The 20457-nt window shown below is 40.3% G+C and overlaps 1 protein-coding gene across 4 annotated transcripts in view; it reads right to left on the bottom strand.

Annotated features, from left to right (window-relative positions):
- The window catches only part of bsnb (bassoon (presynaptic cytomatrix protein) b), an 83749-nt gene extending 65477 nt beyond the window's left edge, over positions 1–18272 (bottom strand). For all 4 annotated transcript variants that reach the window (XM_065470847.1, XM_063474028.2, XM_063474029.2 and 1 more), the window contains exons 1-2: positions 17962–18272; positions 8688–9078 (exon numbers count right to left, since the gene is read on the bottom strand). In XM_065470847.1, the coding sequence (XP_065326919.1) occupies positions 8688–9078; positions 17962–18140 (570 nt within the window). In that variant the 5' untranslated portion in view covers positions 18141–18272. The remainder of the gene's footprint in view (positions 1–8687; positions 9079–17961) is intronic.
- Positions 18273–20457: the final 2185 nt, after the last annotated feature.

Raw genomic sequence — 20457 nt, 5'->3', positions numbered from 1 at the left:
GCACAGCTGGCTGCCGGCGGAGCTCACGGGCACGTCACTGCAACCCCCCCTGGCTTCTGCTCCGCGGCTGCTGAGTGATCCCTCATCTGGGACTCTCCTCAGCTCTTTCTGGGACAGTGGCGCGGCTGCCCCTCTGTTGGTCTTCCTTGGTCTCTTGTGGTCTGGGGGCCTCTGGATGTCTGGAGTTTTGATCTCCTCCATACCTGCTTCATGCCCTGGAGGATGGGACTGTGGCCCCCCACACCCTCTAGCAGATCATTACATTAAGGAACCTTTTAAATACAAGCGCGCTCATGCTCACAGGTGTACACACAGGTGATCACACACACAAACTACACCCTTTTTGGCTCCTACCTCAAAGCACACTGTGCGCTGTCGATCTTACGTGCTGCACAATAATGTTTAATATTAAGTATTTAGTGTTATATTCCCATATATCATTGTGATGTTGTTTATTCTATTACTCTCGTTTTCTTCTGCTTGTTTTCTTTTTTCTTTCTCAACAGGTGATCCAGGTGATCGATATATGTATTTTTTGTCTGCTTATTTTGTTGGTTTTTGTTTTTTGCCCTTTATCCCCGTCCCTCTTCTCCGCTGTTTTTTTTTTTGTTTTTTTTTCCCCCTCTTTCTTTCTCCCTTTTCTTTTCCCCTGTCCCGTATCTAGCAAGTAAAAATAAAAAAAATAAAATAACATAAACAATAAAAGGTAAATCAAATGGACCATTACGGCAAGGCTGGGATGGTCCATTTGGTAAAGTAAATCCGTTGGGCATCTTTCTTCGCCTTTAGACAATAATTCTGATGGCAAAAGAACCAAACGGGACAGGTTTTAAAAAAAAAAAAAAAAAAAAAAAAAAAAAGAATATTGCGTAAGTATATGTATTGTATCATGTAGGTTAGGGTGTCACCAAAAGACATGCACTCCATGTTTTTGTTGAAAAATCTGGAAAAACATTTGTTGACTAGTAGGTAGACTCAGAAATAAATTCATTTCAGAACATGTTTTTTTTTGTTTTTGCTCTGATGTTATTTAGCATCTTCAAACTGAAGAAAATTAATCTCTCATCAAGAGCAAGACACACAAAGTTTAACAGCTTCATGGAAAGAATAATTTAGAAGGATCGAGAGAAAAAAAGATCACATTTACTAAAATTAAGCAAATCTTGAAGAGATTCCCCTAAATGGTATTTTCATACATGATTTATCTCATACTCTAAATCTAACCAAATTACATCTTGATTTCCTACATTAAATTCTTCACAGCTCACCCATGTCAGACAGAAGCAATGCTGTCGTTCACTAAAATGAAACTTTAATAGAGATTCATGAAACATTCTCATTGTGTTACACTTTGCCAGATCTGAATGTCACTGAATCTCTTGTGCCACATCATCCAGAGTTAGAGGGGGATTAGAAAAGTCTAACGCTAAATATCTGAATTAATTTGAGGGGATTAGGAACCGTCCTCTGCCTCCTCTGGGGTATAATGGACTTATCCTTCACTGATATGACCATATCACTGTATTTACATTTATATAACTAATACAGTACCCACTCAAAATGTGGCTGTTTCAAAAGGCCAACTGCAGCTTGCAGCTTGAGTGAGTGATGAATTCCTTTGTTGACCGAGGAATGAGGCGTGTCAGCAAACACAGTGCTGATTCAGGTAGCGTCTAATTATTTACATCGATATTTGACAAAATCTAGATTGTATTTAATGTGTAGGCTAACTTTGCTTTGCAGTTTTCTCTATATTTGCATGTAAATGTGTGTGTATGTGTACTGTGATTATAAACAAAGCCCCTAAATAAGCCAGTGGAACAGAGTTAACACAGACACACATATAACATTACTGTTTTATCAAAAGGACACAAATAAGCACGGTATTAAACAAAAAACACCCCAAGTAAGCTTGTGAAGCAGAACTGCCAAATTAGGCAGGCGCTGCAGAACAATCAGCTAAAAATATACTTTGAGAACCATGAATGCCCACTAATAACGTCCCTGAAAACATACAGCAACATACAGAGAAAACTATTTTTTCTGCAATGCACCAACATATCAGCCAATCCGATTGCCTGTGTTGGCCTTGCTGACTGTTTATTGGGCAAATAGAATAACATCTGCTAATGGCAAATGTCATCTCACTAAACACTAAGTGCTAATGTGATGAAAATCTGAAAGACCTTAAAACTTTAAAACAGATCGCTTGTGTTTTATAATAAAGACTTATTTGTTTCCTTGGCACAAATGGATGGGAATAAATAGCAACAAAAGTCACTCCAAAAACAAACATGCACTATATAGACTAAAGTACTACACCTTACACCCATGCCCAGAAGCTGCCGGCGCAGTTTTTGTGCTGATGTTAATGCCAGAGGAGGTTATTGAGTCAGCAGAGTGTTGGTGACTTTTACGCACTATGAGCCTCAACACTCAGCAACCCCGTTCTGTAAACACTTGGGCTGAGTTGCTGTGGTTCCTGAACGCTTCCACTATGCAATAACACCACTCACAGTTGGTTATGAAATATCTAGGAGGTAAAAAAAAAATCATCATGAAGTGATTTGTTTCAATGGTGGCATCATATTACAGTATCATGCTCAAATACAGCGAGCTCTCTAGAATGACCCATTGTTTCCCAAATGTTTGTAAAGAAAGACTTCATGGCCAGTTGTTTGCTTTTACACACCCATGGCAATGGCACAGTAAACAGCTGAATTCAAAGATTAAGGGGTGTGCCCCAATATTTTTGTCCAAATAGTGCAAGGCCTCAGCTATGGGAAAAATTAAGAATTTTACTCTGCATCTCCACAATTTCTAGCAACATAAAATTAAAACTATAATAATATTTAACAGTACACATCCTTTCTTCTCCAGCAGTTCTTTCAGTTTGATTCCTTGCATGCTTGTTTATTATTTTGTTTTTGCTTAACATTTAGCTCTTGTGCTTAGTTTCAGTTGTAGTTGGTTTGATTTCCTTTTTATTTCTTATTTTCTTTGTTCCCGGTTGTTTTCTTGTATTCTGCGCTCTCAGTCCTTGTTAGCTTTTGATACTTTGTTACAGTTTGTTTTCTATGAGATCCTATTAGTCCTCTTTTGTGAAGTGCTTTATATTCTGTGTTTCTGTTACTCACTTCCTGTTTTACTTTGATAGTCATTTGTCTCTTGTGCCTTGTATTTACTTCCTTGTGTTGTTTTAATTAGTTGTGTCCACTTTCCTCGATTACCTGGCCTCAGTTCTTTGTAGCATCATACTGTGTACCTGCCGTGAGTGCGAGAGAGACAGTACGCCAGTGTGTTTGTGTTACTCCGACTAAATATATAATCCTCTTGTTTTTGTTACGTGTGTGGGTGTGTGTGGCACCTGTGTTATTCTTTTGGATTTTGGACCATATTTGCCTGTTTCTGGATTCATCATCAGTTTGTTCAGGAGTCTGCATTCAAGCTGCTCTACACCATATGACAAATTCACCTTCCGAACAGGAAGCAGACTGGTTGAACTCTATTTAAGAAATATAAACAGTCACACATATGCAGATAGACTCCTTCTTTTATTCCTTTTAGCTCAGCAAAAAACTCAAGTAGCCCTCAGTTTGAAGAACACAGTGCACTTTCTAAAAGTTTAGAAGTAATCACAAGTTTAAGGTCAAACTGGGATCAATACCATACCTGAAACACTCACAACCCACAAAGCTGCCTTCGAGCACACTTGAAAATTACAGAATGTTTACTCATGACACTATGGACAGCTTGCTCTCCCCGGTTGGTGTCGCTTGAGAAAATTGATTTTCAGCCTTGGGATTAGAACTTTAGAGCATTAAAGTCTATTTAAACAGTCCCATGTCTGACTGAGAAATGTAGTGTTTAACTGTAAGCTTGTGTACAAAAGACGTCCAGCTGTGCACCCAGTATATGCTTTCCTGATCAGTTTGTGGTCTCAGTTTCTAGTGTCAAGGGTAATTGAATTTAGCATGCCTTTTAGAGGGATGTTTGTTTTTTTCTTTTGTCAGACATATGACTAGCCAAAGAGTATGTAGTGAGCCTCAGTTTTTCAGTCAGGCCTGTGCCTCACTCATTGTGTCCAGTTTCAAAACCAAGATGGCAAAAATCCTCCGTTTGAAGCTAGAAAGTGGGCCTTCACTAACTAACAATGACATTACCGCGGTAAGCTTTTATATCTAGTCTGTGGTTTTCAGTACACAGTGTCTACGAGGCCAGTTTTTAACATTGTCTGCTGTTTGGTGCCTAACAGATGTAGCACAGTGGGTTTCTCTCTTTTTTATATACTGAACGTCTGCTTGTTTCATCTGATTACTGAAGCTTTTTGTCTGATCTTGATTGGAAACATTTTATTGTAGAGTCCAAATCGATATTACTGCTTTTGGTTTGGTTGCTAAATCTATCTACTGCAACTGTAAACTGTGGCCACCTACCTGCTATATTTTAAACTCGAATAAGGAGATAGAGTGCTTCTGTGTGGGAGCATTTGTTAAAACTGCTCTTTCAGCTTGTGGGATTGTTGATAAAAAAAAAGAAAGAGAAGAACCTCCAAGGCCTTTCTGAAACAAAGACTTTAAAGAGTCATTGTTTCATGATTTGTTTGAAGAACGTTTCAGCTCCATCTCAGGGGTGTGTCTTCATCACCAAACTGTATGAAGAAAAAATTTAGTTTTCAAAAGCATCTTAACATTGTTTTCTGATTTGTTTCTCCATTTTGTTGTTGTTGGGGTATTTTTTTCTCCCTACGCTGAATTTATGCAGAGATAGATAGTGTCAGTACGAACACTCTGGCTATTATGGTTAATTTATGATGATGCTTTTTTTTCTCCTCCCGTTCTGTCTCCTCCTGCTACCGCACAGCTTTTTCAACCAGCTCTGTCTCCCTCTCCCTCTCCCTCCTTCTTTCAGCTGTGGCTTCTCAGGACCGGGCCACCGTTGCAGACAGAAGGAGGGTAGGGTCTATAAATAGAAATTGGACCAATTATGAAGCAGATGTTCCCCTGTATGGTGGTGGGAGAACACTGTCAGGGGAGAATGTCTGTGGTATTCTCAGTATCTCTCTCACTGCTCTTGTTCTTTGTTGTTCAAAGCCTGCCTTTAGACTGTCTCATTTCTTGCCTTTCTGGCTTTCTCGTTTTCTCATTTCGGTGCTATCTACGTCACATCACATGTAAGTCTTAGTTCACGTGCACGATAGCTGTCATGCCTGAATTTGTAGCTATCATGTCTAAATAAAACTTGTCTTCTCAGCTTGACTGACAGCCACGTAACAGATGCGGTCTGTGAGATCCATTTGTCGCTCGCTGTTTACATCCAAATTGCATTACCATCAAGAGGTAGTTTAACACAGCTCTGACGTGCATTGCAACAATTATCTTCACCCCTCAAAGAGTGAAGAGAGATTCTCTTTACAAGATAATGTGGCTTCTTAAAAGAAAATCCAGGCTAGCCCGGCTATTTGAGTCTGTGCTCAAAAATCCAAACATGAAATCATCCACAGCTATCAAGACTTTAATCGGCACTGCCATCTTTCTGTGATTTAATGGGAAATCCTCTTCAATGACAGATTTTTGCTCATATTATCCTGATAATCTGGGGGACTTCAATGGGTGTCTGTAAACTATTTGCAGACACACATCTCTTGCACAAGAAGTGATCCATGACTAATAGTGTGTTGTCATCACAGGACTAATCCTGAAACTACAACGAATGCGAAAATTCTTCAGGTAATTTTTCACACAAAACACCAAATGTTCAAATGAAAACAAGATTATAATCTTAGAAAATCTCAAAACCTTGTTATTATACAGGACAGACTATTCCTAGGATGTATGTTTATATACAAATATTTTACTATTAAGAATCAAGAGAATCCCTGTGTGGATTTTGACACAGCGTTGCCATGGCTATCCTTTCTCTGGGCCAGTTCCCATCACTGTAATCGTAATTCCTGTCATCGTCATCTTCTGCATTATCATCACCTTGGTTGTCATCAGTTTCCCTGATGAGTGATAAGGCTGTTTTAGATATGCTGCAGTGAGGCTGAAGCCAAATCCATCCTAAGTAGGTTAAGGGGGTAAATCTTCAGGTCTCCAGAGGCTGGACATTTTCCCTCCCTGTTTCTCTCTCTCTCTGTCAGGATCTGACAAGCTCACCAAGCCTGAGCTGAAAAGCACCCACCTCCGCTGTTCTCTTTACTGCCATGCTCTCCTTCACTCCCTGCCATGATCTATTCTTTACTGTCTGTTTCCACTTTGGTCCACGCTTTTTTCTTTCTCATCTTTCCATTTCCCACTGCTTTCTTCTTCCAACTTTTGCAGTCTCCTCTCTTATGCACCCGATGCATACATGTCATCAAGCTTACACACACCCGTTGGGCAGTACATTTACATGCACGCATTTATCGTTCAAAAAACCTAAACATTATATTCTGCATCCTAATATTTACTCAGCCTACGGTCGCTCTGATAGCCTGTAGGCCAGCGTAACTGACATTGCATCTTGGCTTCAATTTGCAACATGACTCAGTGAAGTTGATTTGAAACTTTGTGACAGATGACACAGCCACACTTGACTCACAGTTACAGTGAAGCATGGCCTAATTCAAATTAGGCAAGTGATTTATTTTCAGATGAAGGCAATAGGCTTTCTTAGCTACCTGTTAACAGTGATGAGTGTTTAGACGCATATGAATGATTGCGAATGATGGGATAATGTGTTGTGCTCCTTTTTTTGGGATGATATAAGAATCTGTTCAGATTTTTCAGAAGAGGCTCTGGGCATGATTAGGATGTGCTTGTCAGAAAGGATGAATGTATGATATACAGGCATAATATACTTCACATAAGTGTTATGTAAAGATAGATTAGCTGAATAAACAACAGAGTTTGCTCTAGAGGTAAGAGCTTCTGATTTATTATGGTTAGTAGCGGGTGAATAATATATTACTATGCACCTTAGAAAAGCGCATACAACCAGGTCTTTGCAGATGAAAGATTATGAGCCCACCAAACTACTAAATACTTCACCTATCAAGAGAAATCATGGCTAGAGCAGAAGTTCACAGCTCTCAAACAACATGCATCTAATTCACATCTTGACTCCCATTCATTTGGTGCAATTCAACCCACGAGTCAGTCAGAGCCAACTTGATAACAATAGTCATCAACAGCATTACTCATAAATGTCAATGAGAAATGACATTCAAAAGACAAATTAAACCAAATTGTAGCACCTGAATCACCCACTTCAAAAAAAAATGCATACACCACTATGACGTTACAAAGGGTGTACAGGAAAAGACTGGCAGTGCAGCAGCCAGAGACCATGGCGACAGCTGGTGAAATAGCTGTTGGAAAGTGAGCAGGTACTGAGTTAAATTACTGATAACCCGTAGGAGCAAAGGACACCAATGACTGACCTCCACTACAGCAACGAGTGAGTCAGTTTGTACACTCACCAGCCACTTTGTTAGGTACACCTGTTCATCATAAAGAGTCAATCACATGGCAGCAACCAATCATGTTTAGGCATGTAGTCAAGACGACCTGCTGAAGTTGAAACTGTTGTTGTCTGATGGATGGGCTGGTCTGGTATGTGAGTGTTTTGGAATCTGGTGATCTCCTATCAAACAACCATCTCTAGGGTTTACAGAAAATGGTGCCAAAGGTGGCTGGTTGATGTCATAGGTCAGAGGAGGATGGAAGGAAGGAAACACTAACTCAAACAACAACTCATTACAACCAAGTGCAGTAGATCATCTCTGAACCCACAACATGTTGAACCTTGAAGCAGATTCACAGACTCCAACCAAAATTGGAAAACAGACGACTGACAAAACATTGCCTGGTCTGATGAGTCTACTATGATGAGTTTAGTCCCAACTAATGATTGTTGAAACAACACAGCCTCTTCCAAAAAAATTGTTGCTGACCATTTCTATCCCAATGGCTGCTTCCAGCAAGAGAACACTTCGTGCCACAAAGCTCAACTCATCTCAAACTGCTTTCATGAACATGAAAATGATTTCACTGTACTCAAATCTGCAGCACCTGTGTGATGCTATCATGTGGACCAAAATCTCTGAGGGATGTTTCCATCATCTTGTTGAATCTATGCTATAAAGTGTTAAGACAGGCCTGAAGGCAAAAGAGGATCCAACGTGGTACTAGCAAGGTGTACCTCCTAACGTCCCAGGTAAGTTTATACTGACAGGACTTTAGATGTGCTGTACACATATTTGACTGATGATGATAATAATACAATCATGCTACAACAAACAAAACCTGATGGTGTTAAGACTTGGTCCTATTTTAAAGCAGATCAAAATTACAAGGAAAATCTTGTGCTCAGTTTGTCAACATTAGAGAGTCACCCTCTTCCTTTTATTCTCTTTAGCTCTGAGGCAGTCTGCAATGCTGTATGCCTGAATTCATTCCAAATATGTTTGTGCAGTCGATTACACGGTTGCATTTTTTTTAACCTTTTTAGCAGTATTTGAGATGTTTTTGTTTCCGTGCGAATGCACCATGGCAGATGCTCACTACATTTGTAACTCCCTCACTGACAGTAACCGGGAATCAGATGAATTCACCTTTACTATGTGGCACTGGTCTGCTGTAGTGAAAGATAAAAGAGAACAATCCTTGAAAATAAAAACATCTTGGTGAAGCAGATCCACCTACCTCTGTTAGGTGAGGGTTTGGGTTGAAGCCACACTGGTTGCACACCATGGAGCGGCACTGCGTGCAGGTGTTGATGTTCGGCTTGTCATCCCCAGTGCCCATCAAGTCGGTGGTTTTGCAGACGGGGCACAGTTTGCTGCTGGGCATGGGTGCTATTTGAGGCACAGAGTAAGGGGAGGTGGGGACACTGCCTCGGTCTGGGGACGCAGAAGGGGACCTCCCAGTTCTGCTACTACCGACGTCCACCTGCAGACTCTTCCTGGCCACATGGCCCTGGCCCTGCTCTCCATGAGGCGCAGCATGCTGTGGGGTGTCATGGGAAGCCAACCTGTCACCTGTCCCATGACCGATCTGGCCGCCTGCTTTAGGTCCTGAGTCTGATGGAGGTGGCCTGTCACAGAGGTAAAGAGAACACAAAACAAGGTGTACATTAGATCTGTGTCCTAAGTTAGGAGTATAACCAATTTAACAAAGAGACTATTTTTTAACTGAGAGCCAACTGGGCATGGAAACATTTCTGTTTCTATTCGTCTAGGGATAGGAGAGGCTTTAGCTCTGAAAAAACTCGAGAAGCTTCTCAGCTATTCTCTCAATTACCCTTTGCAAGGTCAAGACTGAGTTTTACACACTTTATGTACATTTTACACTTTTAAAGTCATACGTTTTAAAAATCCTTTTCAGGTTCGCTTGCTGGAAATGGCTTTATGATCACTATATCAGACTGCACTGAAGCACACATATCTACTGTGTCTGTGACAAATAAAATCTTTGAGTCCAGTTAACGCGCTTATTCTTATAAGCACACATTTGCAAACACCCAGTCCATGCTATGTTTTACTCATGAATGCAATTCCATCTATTGCATAAACGAGAACAATGAAAACTCATTACACTCTCTGCTGGAAGTAACTACACGGGGTTACTAACTTTTTGTTTGTTTCTTTTGTTAACATGCAGAAACTTTAAGAAAATAACCACAGCAGCCTTTTGGAGTGATTGAAAGTACTGAAAGAAGAATGGTGAACATCATTAAGAGAAACGTGGTGTTTCTGGGTATAGACTTAGGAAAACAAAGGAACCTAACTTAGTTTTTCTGACCTTTTCCTTTATAATAAATTAGTATATATTTTAAATGCATTGCATTTGACTTTTTCTTAAGTGGGCTTTTATAGCTGTAACAGCTACTGAATAGCAGCAGTGCTTCTTCATAAAGGGCGCATTTTGGAGTCCTTCAGCTCTGAGATGCATTAGGCGCACATATCATTAAAAGATTGTATTGTGGTTCATGATGTGATAGCAGACCACTCAAAACAGTGGCCAGGAATAAATCAAATGCTCCCTATTTTATAGTGCCTCTTTCTGTAAAGTGCTGGTCTTTAAAGCTGGTCTGTTCTCGCCTCAGCATTCTGTTTGGGGTGGAACAAAGGTGGCGTATCAGGACTGTAAACTTTGGGTTTTCTTGCACACCCTGGCCTTCAGGCACTGGTGCCAACAGTTAAATAGGAGCGGAGGATTTCCACTGTCATAACAACTTAGACCTTGTTTTGTCATGGCCGTCATCTTCAAAGACAGTCGAAGCAGCAGCCCTGGATCCACAGTGAGGGAAGTGTGGCGATAATGGGGAGAATAAAGGAATTAAAATAGAGCATGTTAGCAATTGTGACTCATTGGCAAACACTTGAGTTGCTACAAAACTCTAACCTTGTTCAACTCTCTACAGGAGCTCTGTGTTTACTGCAGTGAGCCCATCGGGAAAATCTTTACTTTTCATCTATCGACTGTGAACTTGAAATTCACACAGTTGCTGACAGTCTATGGCAGACCATCACTTTCAGTCCTTCTGAGGCTAAAGTCATTCCTTCTCAGACATGGGATATGTAACATTGCTGGCTTCATTAATATTTCAAATGTAGGCATTCGGTCATTCATATGGGTCAGTTTTATGTTAATAATCCTCAGGGAACATTGACAGAGCAGTTACCAGTTTCACACAATATTATGTAGTATGAGCAAGATCTGACACTAAGTACACTAAGTAACATATAATGAATTTTTCTTTGATTAGCAGCTATAATGCGATAGTTGTTTTGATCACTATAGGAGCCACATTGTGTATGTGGTTATGGGAATAGATCCATACAAACTTGTACATACACATATGTAGCTTATAAACTACAGTTCACCTGCCTGAAGTGAAGTACATGATGTAATTTGCAGTGAGATCCTGATCGATCCTGTCTCAATGTCAGGGATAATCTCACATAACTAATTAATGAAGTACTGCTGTTGTGCTGTGTGAACAAATGCATGCAATTCTCTCACTCTGAATAAACACAGAACAGTGTTGTGTGCGCCAATCCAATAATGGATTTGACTCCATGCATTCAGACGTGTTATGTTGAAAAGGATACTTAATGTTATCAGGTGTGACTCGGCGTGATTGCCGCCACTGCCGCTGATTTTATGAAGGTGAGTATTCAGACATGAAACCCTCAGATAAATGAACATTTTTTAGTAGCTGATGCGTCTTACCGTTGATCCACTGTGCAGTCTACATTTAAGTCTATGTCAAGGTAATTTTCATAAAATAATTGCAATTTAAAACACCGAGGCGCTAAGTGGAGTCTCTTGTGGTTTATGTAAAGCCTCAGGCACCATGGCTTAATGAGAGTCAAAAACATAGTTTAAACTTGAGGACACTTTTTCAAAAGATTTCTTCAGATGTTTTCATCCATCAGTAAGTGGTAATCCACTGAGAACAACTTGTGGCTTTGTGGCGAAAGCACTAGAGATTGCTTCACAAAGTGGATAGTAAAACATTTGTGTGTTGCCAGTCTTTCGTGCTGGGGAGCCCCATGTGAAACTTTAGATCGCGAATAAGCAGAAAGATGATTAGATTGTCTACTCAGCCTTTATCATCCATGTGACAATATCCCAATGTCACATTAATTAAAAATTGAAATGCAAGACAATGAAAATCTCAGAGGAATTTTTTAGTATTACAGGAAATACTATTCCCTGAATTGCCAAGAATTAGATGGGAACATTTGTACCACTTTCATATGAGAAGAGTAATATAAGTTAACTGCAGAGAGAAACATTTAGCATACCTACAGCAAAAAACATGTAGGTGCTGACAACTTTTGGACACGTGACAATCACGCTGACTATGTAGAATAAAGCAAATAAGCCCCTGGTTACAGAGGCCATCTGTCCAACACTGGTCATGAGGCAAAAATTAGTTTTTAGGTTTTTTGCTGGAGGTTGACTACAATCACTGTGAAAGTGACTGTTGAAGCTCCAGTCACACAAGTCTACAGTCCACCCCGTAGCAAACGCCTGTTCCTAGGGCCAAATGTGTGTTCCCCAACTAGTTCCTGAAAACCTCCTTCTGATTGTCATATGAGTGAAGCACTCATCTGCAAATGCTGGCAAGCTCTTCAAGTTGTAGTAAAACTTTAAAAAGTACAACACAAACCAGAAATGGAGAAGCTTTGCCTTCAAAGTAAAAGTTGCGCCTTCTGAAACATGTTGTCTGCAGCGCTGAGCCACAATTTTTGCTTTGAAGGTGACCCTTCTCCATCTCATGTTTGCCTTTCACTTTTTGAAGTTATAACACCCTTGGGCTAGTCGTTAGTGAGTATTTTTTAGACAAACATGAAAAACTACACGCAACTGTGACAGTCTGCTAGCATCCATGCATCCATCCTCTTTTGTTTATCCAATTCAGGGTCGTGGGAGGGCTGGAGCCTATCCCAGCTGCCATAGGGTAAGAGGCGGGGTACACCACCACGCCAGTCTGTTGCAGTGCTAGCACCCAAAGCAAACAATTTCATCCAGCAACAGCCAGAAACCTCCAGGAAACACCTGCCAACCAGTTGGGGCACACACATTTAGCCCTAGCAACCGGTGGTTGTATCACATCCAATATGTCTGACAAATTAAGCATGATGTCACATGAGAAACCTCAGTTTGTACTGAAAAAATGCTCATGCTTTTTTCATTACCCTCAGACAGAGCCAGGCCAGCTGTTTTTGATATTTTCCCAAGCTCCAGGCTAAGCTAATCTAGCTAGTTACTTGTAGGTCCCTAATATTGACTAAACAGATATGAGTGTGATTTCTTATCTGTAGTACATCCTTTAGGTGCTTGCTAAAACACATGCAGTGGGCACTGACAGACTGGCGATGTAATGCGAGACAGGTGAGACAAAACTAGTTATGAAAATCCCGTCAATACTTTAGCACAGGAGTGTATCCACAAAGACTGAAAGTGCTGTTTGCACAGTGATGGCCATAGACATAGTAATTCAACTTAATCCACTATTAAAAATCCAGCATAAGAGTCATGGCTGAGAGCTTTTTGATCAGCATCTAACGTTCAAGTCGGTTTTCAGTTTAAATACAGAATAACATCAGCTCCCTTTAACAACAAATCAAAGCTTTTTTTTCCAAAACATAGTAGTCTTGGTGTTTTTGTGCATTTCCATCTTTCCTTCCAGCAAAGTTTCATGTAGTCCATGTTTTAACTAACAGTACTCATTGTCCTTATAAAAACCTAATTACTGGCCTATACAATATACCAACCCATTACATTGCCTTGAAATGGTTTACTGAACAATAAAAACCACCACAGCTATACAATAAACAGCAGGCATTCATTTATAATTACTTTTATCATTTGGATTAGAAATTGTCCTCACACTGACATCTGGTGTGCCAATTAGGTCCGTTGGTAGAGGGGTAGTCATCAGACTGATGTGTGCTTAATTTTAGCTGGATAAAGTTTCAGAGTCTATACAGTGGAGATGCTACAACAGCCACAACATTAAAACCACTCAAAGACGAATACTGACTATCTAGTCACACTACACTGCTCTCATAACTCCCAGGTCCCAAGTGTGAACAGTCTGATCCACAGAGACCTCAACTGGCAACTAACCGCGCCCAACAAGATTCCCCAGAGAGCCCATGTCCACGGCAAATCAGGACTATTTTTACAGCATGATAGTTTAAATACGTGTGATGTAGTGTATGTTTGTATCTGGTTTAGGCTTTCTCTCTGTTGGAAATGAACCTGTAGCTGAGACTTCTGAATGAAAAAACTATCATTGTGCCTCCCATTTAGCAGTATTTAAAGATCAGAGTAGAAAGGGTTAGGGTGATGAATGAGATGTGCACATGATTAATGGCATTATTTGATGCGAATGTCCAAATGCATGTTCAGTATATCAGTAAAATGTAAATCCACCATTAAGTATCTTTTTGTCGAAAAGCATCAACAACTATCGCACTTGTTTTTCAATCAGCGCCGGGTACGTCACATCAAAAAGAAAAAAGAAAGAAAGAAAATGTAACAAGGTTATGTTTATTTCCCAGAAGGAAACACTTACAGCTTCATAATTATCCAGCAGGGCAGATTTAATTCTGTCATGCAATGGCTGCTGGACATTAGACAAGAGTGTTTCTGCGTTTAAGTGAATCATCAGGGTTAAAGAGGAACAAAGCAGGGGTTGGCACACATTTAAGCAATTTCTGTAAAAAATTATATAAAAATAAGAAAAAGTGATTATTAGTTGTTGCCACTAACAACCAGAAATGATGTCAGACACAGAATGAATGATTTTCAATTAGTTTTTTTCAATTGGTCAAACCTGCAAAAAAAGCTGTGACAACAAGATCCAAATCAATGTTATAAAGCGTGTATTACAGCATCTCTGACAACGTTGCATAGTTTTGTTAGAGGGCACAGCACTTCTTGTTTCCATTATTTACACCACTCTTCATACTTTAACATCAGACAAGCTTGGCTGCCCCTAAAAAAATGATGAGCAGCCAAGTCATAGATGAGGGGAAAGCTTACTCTAGAGCCAACATATTCCCAATCTTGCTGGACAAATGTAAAAGTAGTAGTTGCAGTGATGAAACTTTTAAGTTTATCCTGCAATGCCTCACATCATAAATGTGAAACATGGTTCAGTACATTAAATGGCCTTTCCCAAAAAATCACGCAGAGGTTCCTTCAAAAAGCAACCTCAAAGACAGCACGCAAGCTGTGAGCTACAGCTGTATTGTGTTTTGTGGTGATTGTTACTCTGATGGCAAAACACATCCAGTGTGTAGTTGTGACTAGACTGGACACAGTGTCTGCGCTGCCAAAATATTCAACGTGGCATCCAAGTTCAGTTTCATCCGCAGAACTGCCCGAAAACACAAAGAAGATGGTACTTGACTTGGATATGTGGTTTTAGCCAGCTTCACGAGTAAAACGTATTTTAAAAAATCAGTTTAATTAATAAAATAAGTTTCTTGTTTTCTGAAAGTTTGATAATGCCGCTATTTTTTTCCATCTGTGAGTAATTGTGTTAAATAATCGCGATCTCATTATAGACAAAAATAAAATTTTTCGCCATAAAGTAGCAGCGCTGGTAGACATCCATTTTCTGTTTATAACAGTGTCATTAGTAAGGGTGGCAATGAAGAACTGGTTCCAGTTGAGAAATAATTAAATCTTTTGCCTCCCAGCTTATCAATTCGTTTAACAATGCTGGGTTGTTTTTCTGACAGCTGTGCATTGACTAACAATGATGTCAAGCTCATACTGAGTCTTCTTTTTTTTTTACTCGGTTACTATAATGTGTTCAGCCACAGAGATAATGTAACAATTGTGTTGATGCTGAAAAACTGTGTAGGACTTCTTATTTTCCACAAAGAAACAAATCAGGAATCAATAAGAGAAAAGGTGAAGGCTCTAACCTATAATCAGAATCAATAACAGTATTGGTAGCAATGATATTCTATAAATGCCCCTCCCTGGTGATAAACAATATGAACTGCTTTGCATTTGGAGTGTGCTCAAAGTCTCAAAGTCTTTGAATTTGAGTGTATCCATTACTTGTGATTGGTTTCATGCACTCTGCTTGTGTCTGGGTTCATAAAGTACCAGTATCAATACTCAAACCCGCATTTAATATCAATATCAGTTCTCCACCAGTTGAGTTGTTAGACTGAAAATAAGGAGATGCCAAAGCAGCAGGACACTGAGCTCATCGCTGTAAACACGAAATATTTGGAGCTTGTGTCAGACTGCCTTTCAGTTATGGTCAATAAGTCAGGATGACTATGCACTTAGTCAAAGCAGTTATGATAAGAGAAGAAAACTATTGTGGTGCTTTGTGAAGCAGAAGAGTGGCTCCCCTAGCTTCACAGACTCATACAGGGGCTCAGATAGAGTTCTCTAACTGCAGTAAATAAAATGTAAAACTGTCAGAATTAGTCCTAAAAACCTCCTACATAAAACTTGCTTTTGAATAAAGCTATATAAAGCATATTATACCCTTACTCATATTAATAGGCAAACTCATAAAATGGTGCACCTCATTTTCATTCAGATGAAAGTCTCCTATCTACAGTCTCAACCCAGGCGTTGTCTCATTATTTCTTAAACGCTCACAAGGTCTTTGTAAAGGAATATGTTAAGGCAAGATTCAGACTGAATGTGCAGCCACAATCTTAAAAAGACTGTTTAAATTAGCCATATGATATACTCTCTGTCTCTCTCCCAGCCGATTTCTTATAATGCCTCCCTCGGTCTTTTAGTACACTCAGTCTCTCAGCAGTAGACATCACTTTATGAGATACCTTAGGGTGGATACCAGAGAGAAATCAAGATATAAAAGAATCATGAGGTTACAAGGGAGCTATGAGGATTTAAACCTGTTCCAAAGTGAATAGACGGGATGAACGGTAAATGCTTGGACGAACAGAAACACGAAGAAGACTGGACATTATTAAAAGCATACGGTGTCCTTTTGCAGACCACACATATAAAGCCCACTAAAACTCACTGTGGAATAAAAAGAAGTTAAGCAGCAGCGCAATGCAAAAAAAAAAAAGGCATCAAAAACCAGACGTCTGTTGCACGAAGAAATCAGCACGTAGCTTTGAATATCAGGCTAAAATCTATGGAAAGAGACTGTAAGCAGGTGTGGCGAATGTAAGACGCAGCTGTGACTGTGACTGTGCATGTGCATATTCAGGTCTACAACTGCTGAACTGTATAATTAAGGCAACATCAGATCTTGTTGGAAGGGCAATCCCTCCCACACACCCACACAGAAAACACAAACCTGCAGGCTGCTACATGTGATCACACTAATGATTTGTGCTGGCTTTTGGGAAAGGCTAATATTTTATTAGCCGACATTGCTGTCAGTATAAGCCAGCAAGGGGTGGTGGGAGTGTGTTAGGGGAAGTAGGGGTTCATGTAGTGTATGTTCCTGTTAATCTGAAGGTGATGCTGTCACATGAGAAGCTGCCACAACGCCATAACGCGTCTGAGCTGAGCTGAGTGTCTGGGTTTCTTGTGGTGAGATGCGAGCCCCACTCTTGAGGAGAGGAAATCACTCTCTCTCTTTTTTTTCTCTTCTGTGCAGTACACAGGAAAGTGGAAAAAACAATTTTCACTGGATGCATATTGATTTGAGACTGAGACTGAGATCTGTTAACTGGGAAAGCTGTGGGTTATGCTCTCTGGCATTGCTTTTCCACTGACGCTGGCGATATCTAAGGGTAGCTTTGTCATCCTACAGACGTCTCCTTGCAAGGTGGAAGGTGATTTGTCATGACTCTCTATTTACTAGCACTGATGTCGAGGCATGTTCGGTGGAAATCAACATGTAATGGAAGCGATCGAGCCCTTCAACGTGAGATCCAGTGCACTTTGAATCATTTACAATTATTATTTATTTATCGCCTTAAGCTACATGGGCATATGCATATGTATATATATATATATATATATATATATATATATATATATATATATATATATATATATATATATATATACTTAACACTGCCTCACTACGTCGCTCTTTCATTCATGATACTTGCTGATGCCTCGGGACAGACACCGTGAAAACGGGCGTAAATTCCTACTTCAGACGTCTGAGAGCATATTTACGTTTTATTGATTGCACATCGAGACCGTTGCATATTAATTTTCTTATTAACAGGGCGGTGCTGCCAAAAAAAATTACAAATAAAAAGCATAAATTGGTCTGAAAAGGGGGGGGGGGGTAAATTGTGTTGACAGTGGTATTGAAATAAATAATTTAGCACCCATTCAAGTCTATCTACACGCAGTCGGTTGATCCTATATCTACGCTGCACATCGTTAGGCTACTAATGTACGCTACACACCACGTTGCCGTGTAGCCTCCCTGATTCCTCTCCACACTTTGGCGGAGAAGCGTCCTAGCTATTGCTGCTACCTGTTAATCCCCGGCCCGGGTCCAGCCCCACTTCCTCCGGCTGGCGCTCCATTGCTGGGCTTGATGAGCTGTCCAGAGTCCGGTGGTGCTGAAATGGAAGCCGGAGCCCCTGCTGCAGGGACGGCGGGGCCGGGCTGTCCCGCCTGTCCCTCACCTTCCATGCTGGCCTCGTTCCCCATCGCCTCGGGATAGGTCTCGATGGACAGAAACGATGTTGTAGATGGTTCTACAGCTGTGGTGAAAACTCAGATGAAACTCAGCGGTGCTCCCCTTCCGCCATCATCACCTACAATTCAGCATCCCGCACGGAGCACGCGCGCTGACGGAGAGGGTGAGGGAGCGCGCTGACGCAATGGGTGGTGACTTGTGTGGCTCGTACGTGCGCGTGCACGGTGGTCACTTATCTCAAGCGAGCCTCGAGTCACCACGGCGCAAATTCCCCTGGCCCGAGACCTCCAGGGCGCATGACTGGAGAGCAGTGAGGCATCCCTGATTCAGAGCACGTCGTTTCCTTTATGGACCGTTTGTTTAGTAACCTAAATGATGGAGACACCAAACAAAGCGAAGTGTGTGCTTGAGATGCTTGACTACTTTTTGCAGTTTCGCTTCTGTGAGCCTGCTGACAGTCAGAGAAAATAAAATAATACTGAAAGACTTCAAAACATTGTGTCAAAGCAGTTTCCAGCCAATGGTGTGGCTAGAAATAATCCAATATTATTATATTTGCAATGTTAACAGGAGATTTGTAAGACGGACAACCTCTCTTTTAATATTAGCTTTAAAACTTTCAGTACTACCTTAATTATGCTGCAATAGGTCTAGAGTACTGGGGGCTTCCCATGATGCACTGAGCGTTTCTTCTTCACTTATCTTTTTTCACTCACTGTGTGTCTATAGACCACTCTGCATTTAATCATTATTCATCTATGTCTTCCACAGCCTGTCTTTTGTCCTGTCTTCCTCTCCTCACCCCCAACCCATCATGGTAGTGGGCTGCCCCTCCCTGAGCCTGGTTCTGTCAGAGGTTTCTTCCGGTTAAAAGTGAGTTTTGACAAGGTGCTTGCTTATAGTTAGGTCTGATAGTTGGGGTTTCTCTGCATTACTGTCTTTACTTTACAAAATTAAGCACCTTGAGGCAACTGTTGTTGCGATTTGGCACTATATAAATAAAATACAATTGAATTAGCTTTCTTGCAAGACATAAAGTAAAAAATCCTGTTAACGTAATCCATCTTTTTTATTCAGCAAAAAGAATAAAATGATATGGAATCAAGCACTTGTACCTGAAATCAAATGAAACAGCTAAACCTCTAAAAATAGTTGCACAGATCTTCAGGAAGTCCATAGTGGGCCACAAGTGATTTGGTTATACTTGCAATTTAATTACATTTCTCTAGAGCTAAAGCAATTATTGTCATCCAGCAGACAATTAATCACCAAGCATTTCGGGCTAATCTTTCAAGTCATTTAAGCAAAAAGGCCAACTGTTCCCTGGAGCTTATAACATGTGAACTTGTTTGTTATCTTGGTCTTTTGTGATGTTTGGGATTGTGGTTTGTTGGACACAAAAAGGAAGTTGAAAATGAAAAGATCATTAAAATAACTCCTTGTTGCACCCAAAGGAGTAAAAACCAGGGCCAGAGTGCACCTCCATCTCTGTGTTAAGAGATAATAGGGTAATAGCATCATCAGCAAAGAATGATGTCACACAGTGTACTGCAATCATAGCTTTCCTGTTCTGCACTATGGTAGTGGTGCAGTCACTCCTGCATGTTAGTGCATCTCCATCCACTGGCCCTCCTTGCATTTAAAAAGAGGCAAGAGGGAGCATAGAAGAAAGAGGCAGATTGCAGAGTGTAGCCCAGTCAAACAACTCTTATGTATTTATATGCTTTTTATTTCAGCTTAATAGCAGAGTCTCTTCTGCTGTCTTGCTGCTTTCTGTTTGTTGTCACTGAGGACTTTTTGGAGTCCCCAGTGACATGAATGAATATAAGAGTCCTACATTTATTTGAGTAAATGTAAAACTGTGCTTCATCTAAGATATAAAAATGCATGAATAACACTTAAAAAATGAGAGTTTTACTACAGATCCAGTAGAGGTGAGTGTAATTTTATAAAAACCAACCCCAAAAAAGCATACTTCCATACAAATCATCTGTTAGAAGCCAGTGTTTTCAGTTAATTATAATTTTCTGTTAACAGTAAATATGACTATGACAACAGAAGGACATCTATTGATATAATGTCTATCATGTTTTGTGTTTACTGTGAAGAAGCTGGTTGCAGTTCTAAGTCTATGTCTCTGTAGCAAATCATCAGTGACATAACACACCGCAGCATGGATTTACTTAACTCAAACATCTGCTGCACTCAAAATGTGTGGCCGAGGGGTGTTTTTTTTTTCTTTAAACCCCACTCCCACATAGGTTACTGTGTGTGTTTGCTTCGCTGCTCTGCCATGAAGTCAGTGTTTATTACAAAGAGGCTCAAACA

This window comes from Pelmatolapia mariae, linkage group LG5, assembly GCF_036321145.2.
Source record: "Pelmatolapia mariae isolate MD_Pm_ZW linkage group LG5, Pm_UMD_F_2, whole genome shotgun sequence".
In the NCBI taxonomy this organism is placed as follows: Eukaryota; Metazoa; Chordata; class Actinopteri; order Cichliformes; family Cichlidae; genus Pelmatolapia; species Pelmatolapia mariae.
Note: the sequence above shows the minus strand (reverse complement) of the source record. Positions and strands in the feature narration are given on the sequence as shown.